Here is a 9190-nt window from a genome sequence, read left to right as displayed (position 1 = left end):
GCATATTAGTCTTTGGTGTTGCTGGTACAGGCTCAAAACTACTTGTATGTCGAATTAATTTGGGAAAGAAATTGAATTTTGATGAGCACTCTTTCTGGCTGAAAATTAACAGGAGGGGGGGCATGTTTACACTACAACCTGGCCCCCCGGGAGGTCTAGACAACCTAAATGATGTTTTATTTATCCTTTAGTTTAATTCAGGAAACCTACTGTGCTCATTTTTGTCTTTCTAATTGGAATATCATCAACACCACTTGTCAACATTATATTATTTCTTGCATTTCATTCAACTTAAAAAGTTGAAATATTATTCTTTTTTACATATATTTTTATTAGTCTCAAAACTCATTTTTAAAAATTAAAATCACAGGTAAAAAATTTTTGTCTACCAATCAAGTAAATTAATGTTAGTGGACTGTGTAGACATGGACATTGATCTGAGCTGAGCTGATCCACATACTGTGTCTGTGATTCTGTTCTCTCTCTAATGTAAGCTCTCATCTTTTTTTATTTTTTATTTTATTTTTTATTATTCTGGTCTTTGATTTGCATATTTCAGCAACTTTGTTTTCCCAAGGAAAAAAAATATCAAACTCCCCAGCAAACATTTTATTCTATTTTCTATTTTTAAGAAATTTAAAAAAGTAAAATTGCGGCGTCTTCCAATTTAATACAATACACATAATTAATCAATATTAAAAGAAGTTTTTTCTCTAATTTATGATTCATTGTGATTGTTAAAAAAAATATTAATTAGGCATCTTTGCGTCCCTACTCTCATACTACTTGTACCATAAAAAATTTGATTATAAAAAAAAATCTTTGAAATTGTTCTCCTTTTTAGTTGCCTTAATAACCATAAAAAGCCACTTACTCACACTCCTCACTTACTACTCGCTTATCAATTATCATATTGCTACAACTCAAGGAGCAAACAAGCTTAAACGCTAAACACCGGAACAATCAGACACGAAACGCCGCGGCTGCTTCTGTCCATGGAGGACGAAATGTACGGAGTCCCGCCGTCGTCGACGACGGTGTACTCAGACAGGGCGCCGTTGACACCGGACAACCTAATATTCCCGGTTGAGTACCACAGCTTCCTGATGTCCACCGGCGCTCGGATTCCTATGTTCGGATCCGACGAGCTTCTCTCGGCTGCAGCCTCCGGCGTAACGGCCATCACAGAAGCGGAACCCTCTTCCAACATCGTCGTTCCCGAAATCCTTCAGCGTCACCACTCCCACGACGCCGCTTCTTCCTCTCACATGAAGGCCAAAATCGCTTCTCACCCTTACTACCCTCGCCTCCTCCAAGCCTACATCGATTGCCAGAAGGTAACTGATTGTAACCGTTTCTATTTCGTAACTAACTCGAAATAGTTGAGTTTCAGTTTTCTGTTTCTATTTTTATTTTTGAATTAGTTAATATGGTTGACGGTTATGAAAAGAAGTCCGTTGGGGTTTCAGGTGGGAGCGCCTCCAGAGATAGCAAGTTTGTTAGAGGAGATACAGCGAGAAAACGACCTTTGCAAGGGGGACGTGAATTCCACGTGCATAGGAGCCGATCCCGAGCTCGACGAGTTCATGGTCCCCCCACACTCCCTCCCTCTTCCATATTATTTTCCCTATTTCTTCAAATTCACATGCTTGTTTATTTGTTTTTTAATTGAGGATTTATTTTTTTCCCCCTCGGGGTGGTTGTAGGAAACATACTGTGACATGCTGGTGAAGTATAAGTGCGATCTGACTCGGCCTTTCGAGGAAGCGAGCAGCTTCCTCAACAAGATCGAAACGCAGCTCAGCAATCTCTGCTGCACAGGTGCTTCCGCTCCAGCATCACTTTCCGGTCAGTCTTTATCACCCTACCTACTATTAGCTCTTCTATTTCACTCCCACTCCCACTCCCAGTACTCCCCCCTCTCCTATTTTCTCTTTCAGCCTTCTTGCTGCACCATCGTTGATATCTGTGCACCAATTACTCTCTCTCTCTCTCTCTCATTTTATGTGGAAAACTAATTAATTAAAATGGTGTTTATAATATACATTCGGAGGGTTTAATTAACCATAATCCATGGTTTTCTTCCTTAGATTTACCAAGACCTTCACATATAATTAAGTAGCCGCAGATTAATAAATCTGCGGAATCTGTTGCTCATTCCAGCTAATAAATGCTAAGTTGTACTAGTAATCTAGTATCACTAGACACGCAGGCCGCAGCTTTTTTAGACTTTAATAAGGGAAAAACCCTAATCAACCTTGTTAACCAGCAATCATCTCTCTCCTCCTTCTCCCGCTCTCTCTCTCACACACACACTCGCAGAGGAGATATTTCCTTGTGCAGTTAATGCGTTGTAACTTTAAAATCCCCTTATGTGTATGTGATTAATTTCACTGCGAGACAGTAACTACCTTGGTTCCTTCCGAGTTTTAAAAGAAAAGTTTTAACTTTTTGGTCATTCATGGCAGGTCAACAATGTTTAGATCTTTATTAGCTTTATTTTTTTATTTTTATATTTATACAAGTCCTTTCATTGTTACATGGGCCCTTGATGTAGTCTTGAATTAATAGGTAGGCTCGTTGGACTTATATTGAATTCTCAGTCTTTATGATCCCGATCACATCTTCTTTTTTGCTTCCTGCAAGTGGTGAAATGAATTTCTGGAACAACGGACTTTGCAAATGACTTTTCAGTTTCGTTATTGTTGTAGCTGAGATATACACCTCTCACTAACCAATGAATATACCATGTTTTCAAAACTCCCGATCATCATAAATGGCTTTCATCTTCACATACGTTTGGCACTGTATGTCCTTCAAAATATTTAATTATTAGCTTGTTTAATTATCTGGCCATGATTTATGCCAAGCATAATATAACTTATTAGGCGTCAATTAAATATGATTTATATATGATTTTTAATTTCTTTCACTTGTGATTATGTTGTTTTCTTTATTTTTACTTCCTTTGTTTTTGCTGTGGCTACTTTGTTATGGAAATTTTTTACTATTTTAAACTAGTGCAATTCATAAAAAAAAAGGTGTTTTTGCTGTTATTTGGCACTTGACATTGTTTTACAAATTACAAGTAGAGATTAGAGTTTATTATTTATTAGCTTAGGGCAGTTAATACACATCACTTATCTATTATGATATTGCTACAAGCTTTCAATCTGCTGCTTTTGGATTTAAATTTGATGGACATAAATGATCTGACTGAGTATTATGGTGTTTGTTCTCATCATTCTTTTATTATTGTGCGAGTTACAATGAGCTCAATTTATGGGACAATATAAAAACGTTTCTTGGGATTTTCTATTAAGGGGCTGATGTCATTCTGCAAAACAGTGTAAGATTTTGCATTTTACAGCATGTTTAGCGTTCTTACACTCAAAACAACCAAATTTAAGAATTTCTTATTTATTATACTCTCATCTGTACATTCTTGCTAGTGCATGTTGATTAGGTTTGTATTATTTTTAACCTATAATAAATCGCTTATTTTTATTCAAACAGAAGTAGATTTGATATACTTTGTGTTTTGTTGAATTAATGATTGGTTTATGCACTTTGAGTATCATATATTTTTGACCGAAAATTCATTCCAGTTTACTCACTAATAGCTGACATACTATAGATTGTGCTAATTAATATATAATAGTTTAATTATATTCAGTCGATGTTAATGATGGTGAGGTTGGGTTATAGTTGGCAACTAGACAACTATATCCCATTGTGTTTATGTTTGAAAGTCTTGGTTGCATTTCAAGTTTCGTTGTACTATATGTTCTACACAATAATGCTATACCGAGTTTTGTGTTTCTACAAAAATTTCATGAGGTATTTAGTATTAGCGAGGCATTTGCTATGTGTGGATTGATAAACAGTAACTGTTATGTACCTTGAAATGTTGGCTTAGTTTGTTGGTATGCTTTTGTTTTGTGGATAAGTATCCTTTGTTGATCTTTACCAGTTCTTATTCAAGCGAAGGAATACATTTACAGTGATAGAGAGACAAAGATAATATAAATAGTTATGTGCTGTACTCCATTGTACTCGATGTCTATCTCCATCTCGACTAGAGAAGTATAAAGTGATTAAAGTTATCTGTTTCAGTCATGCGTACTTTGTGATTTTGAACCTTCAAAACTTATCTGGTCATGCATGCTCTGTGAATTTGAACATTCTTTATTCTAGTTCTAGATGTTCTCATTTAGCTACTACAAAATACGCTAACTTTCATGGAATATAATTTGCACGTTACTTAAGCTATTTTTGTGCTGTGCAATATATTTTCTGTATTACAGTAAGGTACATTATAACATTTTTGTTGCGTTGAAAAAGAAAGATTTGATTATTGTGCACAAATAAAGTAGTTTATATAAATATGATAGGAAAAAGTGACATGCAGATGCAGCAGTATCTATCTAAAATTGGGCAGTTTTAGGAAGAAATAAAAAAAGGTTAATTAATTCCAATTGGGTATAAAAAAACAGAAATGAGAGAAACATAAAATCCGAGGCTGGCAGCGGGTGGTTTTGGAATTACAGCTCTCGCATTTCACGTGCACACCCGCTGTTTTTCTGTAATTGTAGAAACGGTATTAGCCATTATACAATCAGGTATACCCCATTTTAGACCTTCCCCATAGACACTCTATAATTGTAGAAACGTTTTTGCGTTATTTTACTTTTTATTATCTCTTTTAATACAAAAGTCAGTACATAGATGCTTTTTCATTTTTTTTTTTGGGTTAAAGACTCTGGAAGTTATTTGTCAGAGGTACATGAGGTTTGGTCAAATTCGCAGTCAGTTATTGTTTGACAGTTATGTGTATTTGGGTTAAAGTTTGTAAATGGGATTAATTTTAATTAAAAAATGAGTTGGTGTTAAGGTGGTTTTTGTCCCTCAATTTTTATATAAAATGAGGGCGAAAACTAAGCTGTAGTCACGTGAAGCTGATAGTTGAGATCAGTTAAATGATTTTACTAAATTTTCATCTAACGGCTCTTAAGTTATTAACTTCACGTGAAGTTGATTGCAGTTAAGTTTTGACACAGTGAATTGTAGTAAACTAACTGTTTGGATTATATTACTCAAATAGGAGTGTTAAAGGGCTGTTTTGCAATTTGTAACAATCAATTATCTATCATTAGTGTTTTTAATGGTATGTGATTACATTTAATGGTGTGAGATTACTCACTTTTTTAGTTTTTTTGCTGGTTAAGTGTTGGTCAAATTTTAATAAAAATACTGGCCTCTAAACTTTTTCTTACTCAAAATCACTCTTAAAAATGAAAATTATTGAAAAATACATAAATTTAAATAATTATTTTATATTATCTTATTATTTTATTTTAGATATTTAAATAAATTCTAATGTTCATTTCCAGTACTTTCTGTACTCTTTAGCTTTTTTTTAACTAGAAATTTTCACTATTAAAGATTCTAATATAATTTTTATATTAGTTTTTTTTTATTTAATTTGATCTTTCTAATGGGATTAATATAATCATAATATAAAATAAAAAAAAGTTCCACTGGAAAAAAATAACAAGAACGGCCAAAAAAGAAAATTTATATTAACAAAAAATAATAAAAATTCTATAAAAAATAATATGTATGAGAGAGTATTAATGAAAAAATTATAATAAGAAAAAACAATAAAATTCATTGTAAGAACAATGAAGGACAAAATTGATAAATAAAAAATAAACTTATTATTATGGTTTAACTAAAAAAAAAGTGAACGCAAAAACATGAATTTCTATCTTTAGGTGAAACATAGGTTAGATTAGAGGAGAAAAGAAAAACAACCAATCAAAAGTGAAATTTTCAAAAAAAAAAAAAACTAAACATGAGTTTGAAGCTCCAAATGCTAAGCCAAACACACTCGAATTTGGATCTTCTAAATTTTGAATTTTTACTTGAGAGGATAAAGTGTGATCGGTCACTTGGTTCCATCTATAAAATAAATGGTGAAATATTATACTTTATAGTTTATATTCTCATGTAAAATTCAAAATTTAGAAAATTCAAATTCTTTAACTGTTGATTAAGAGTTAAGACTAGAAATGAAGGGTATCATCTTTTGACATAGGATTAATGCATAAATTAGTCATGAAAAAGTGAGTTGTTTTTAAATTTAAAGGTTTTATGAATCAAATTAGTCTTTTAAATATTACAAATTAATTCCTTTCGTTATTTCATTAGAATTTTAAATCAATAATTGATGACATGTAATGTTGATTGACAGCATATATTATTAATTTATAATTTTTGAATGATCAATTTAATTGATAAAATATTTAAAGGATGAATTTAAAGAACATGTTATCTTTTGGGGTTAATTTGACAGTTAATTCTTTGATATATGATCACCAATTAACCTGTCTTTCCTCTTCTACTAGTAGTATATCGGAGTAGTTAATTCTTTGAACATTCATTTAGAACCATGAGATTAGAGTGACGATGAATTCTTATTTCCAATTGTATTGTACTATAAACAAGAATGATACTTGATTGATATTTGTGAAATTCTAAATGAGTAATACTTAATCAGAAAACTTTCTACACTTAGTAGTAAATTCTTAAGGGAACACTTCAAAATTATGGTTACCTTAGCTTTTACATTGATTCTTGTTGGATGCAATGAAAAAGGACACCTGTAAAATTTGCTGTTGTTGACTGAAGCACGAAAATGGAAAAGGTTTATGCGTGGAGGGGTCCTGGTGAATGGATTGGTGGATGCAAGGACCCGTGTTATTTTTGTTCATAGTTTATCCGTACTGTTACATTTACGTCACTGTCAAAATTAGATCGAGTGGGTGTGGTTGGGGGGTGAACAGCTTCAGAATCTGACAATGGATGGAACCTGGCACTGAGGAGGACTGAGACTGAGGGTGGTGCCTTTACTTTCCCAACCTAGGTGTGCTTTGCTCTCTCCAAACCCTTGTCTCTTCCCCTCGCTACACAACACTAGAGAAAATAATACTAATCTACTCTATCTACTATTATTAATGTATATATTGATTTCAAATATATCAAGACAAATGTATGGTTCCTTTTTCATGTTCTTCTGTTAGCAAGAGCAATAATTGAAATTGCCATTCTCATATAACACTGTTTAGATGATGATGGGGGTGCATCATCCGAGGAATATTTAAGTGGTGGTGGTGGTGGAGATGCTGATATTCAAGATGGGCAATCACAATCACAATCACGGGTTGAAGATCGTGATCTTAAGGATAAGCTGTTACGCAAGTTTGGTAGTCACATTAGTTCTTTGAAATTTGAGTTCTCAAAGAAGAAAAAAAGGGGCAAGCTACCCAAAGACGCTAGGCAAACTCTCCTTCAGTGGTGGAACATACACTACAAATGGCCCTATCCAACGGTAAATATATAATTAATTAAGGTGAAAATTCAGGTGCAGTCGACCATGTAACGACTCTTAACTCTCAACTTCACGTGAAGTCGACTGCACCTGAGTTTTCACCGTTAATTAAACATATGCATGCTTCTAGTTTCTCCACAAGACCTTGAATCTTGCATGTTAATGTGTGGTGGTGTTGTATATGACTTAGGAAGCTGATAAGGTTGCACTGGCGAAGTCGACCGGGCTAGATCAGAAGCAAATTAACAATTGGTTTATTAATCAAAGAAAGCGTCATTGGAAACCCTCGGAGAACATGCAGTTTAATTTCTACGAAGGATGATCCATCTCAGTGAATTATCAACTGTATATTCCTAATTAATTAATAATCATCATTATTATGATTGCTTGTGTAAAGGATTTATGACTCTGACATGCTTACTTATTCCCCACAAAAAGAATGGGGAATGATAGTATAAATTGTTTGCGTGACATGTATTCTTGATAAATGGCTACTCAGTACTCACATTGTGAAATGTAATTTGGAATTTCTGTTTCGTATATATTTTATGGATAATACATGCTTCATATAACGTGGTTCATGATTATTATAAAGATTTGGATTTACACATTCAAATTACTAGTTTGGTCAGTAGATGACAACGAACAGTGCGAAAGGTTGGATCTGCTTGGATTACTCCTTACCTGACGTATTTACCGTACATAATAACATTGTTCCCTTTTTGAGTATTGAGAATGATTTGAGACTTCAGAATCATTTCTTTTATCCTTTTCCTTTTATTTTTTTATTTTCCCCTTCTCCTGTCAACTTCAGAATCTTTATGCCGGTTGCTTGTTTTAAAACCTAGGCATCTTTCAAACTAGAAGAGTTGTAGACTAAAGAGATTAATTAGACCATTCAAGTAGTCCAGCATATCTTTTTTAAGTCTATTTGGAATGGGCCAAAAATTGAGATATTTTATTCTTATTCTTTACAATTTATTTTTAAGAATATCTTAATTATATCCATTTTAAACACTTTTTTTTTTCTACTAAAAAACTTATACGCCATATATAAATTTATCAATAATATATTAAAAAATATATATTTTTTTCAAAACTTAAAGACCTGGAATAAATCCGATAGGATATTATTATATTGGTCCAAATAAAATTCTATCACAATGAATAACCATAGAATCTTTCATCTATAAATGTATAATATATATAACAAGAATAATCTTTTGTAATAGCTAATTTTAATCTGGTAGTTTTACATTATAAAAGTTAGTTACACATAGAAGTTAACTTTTACATTATGGTTAATTTTGTGCTTTGCGATATATATAGTTATATAGAGGGCATACCATATACTAAGATTGTTTTTGAAAGGAAGATTAAGACTAAGAGATACAGATTAGGATTTAGGAGAGTGAGACTAAAGTCTTTGTATTATATATGTTTGATATAAAGTGTAGATAAATAAATTATGTCTTAATTAGTATCTTGTTTGATTCAAGATAAATATGGGAATGAAATAAGAATATTTATTAAAATACCTTAGTTAACTAAAATGTTAAAATTTCAATTTCCACTTAAAAATACCGAAAAACTAAAATTTTGTATCTTCAACCTAAAATTTTAGTTAACACCAAAAACTAAAACAAACACTAGCTAAGTATCCTAAAAAACGAATCAACATTTACATGAGACGATTAAAAAATTTGGTGATTCTAGTTTATAGGAGTAAAAATACTATTTCACATTTTTTAATTATTATTATTATTATCATGATTATGATCTTTTTTAAGTTTAAAT

General features: G+C 32.3%; 1 protein-coding gene across 1 annotated transcript; it reads left to right on the top strand.

Moving 5' to 3' along the window:
* Window positions 1–899: 899 nt before the first annotated feature.
* Window positions 900–7880, top strand: LOC107481351 (homeobox protein knotted-1-like 2). Its single transcript, XM_016101636.3, has 5 exons — window positions 900–1337; window positions 1470–1589; window positions 1707–1848; window positions 7131–7393; window positions 7584–7880. Exons 1-5 carry the CDS (start codon window positions 996–998, stop codon window positions 7713–7715), a joined length of 999 nt encoding a protein of 332 aa, XP_015957122.1. The 5' UTR covers window positions 900–995; the 3' UTR covers window positions 7716–7880.
* The last annotated feature ends 1310 nt before the right edge of the window (window positions 7881–9190 follow it).

The sequence above is a fragment of the Arachis duranensis genome, chromosome 3 (genome assembly GCF_000817695.3).
Source record: "Arachis duranensis cultivar V14167 chromosome 3, aradu.V14167.gnm2.J7QH, whole genome shotgun sequence".
NCBI classification, from domain to species: domain Eukaryota; kingdom Viridiplantae; phylum Streptophyta; class Magnoliopsida; order Fabales; family Fabaceae; genus Arachis; species Arachis duranensis.
Note: the sequence above shows the minus strand (reverse complement) of the source record. Positions and strands in the feature narration are given on the sequence as shown.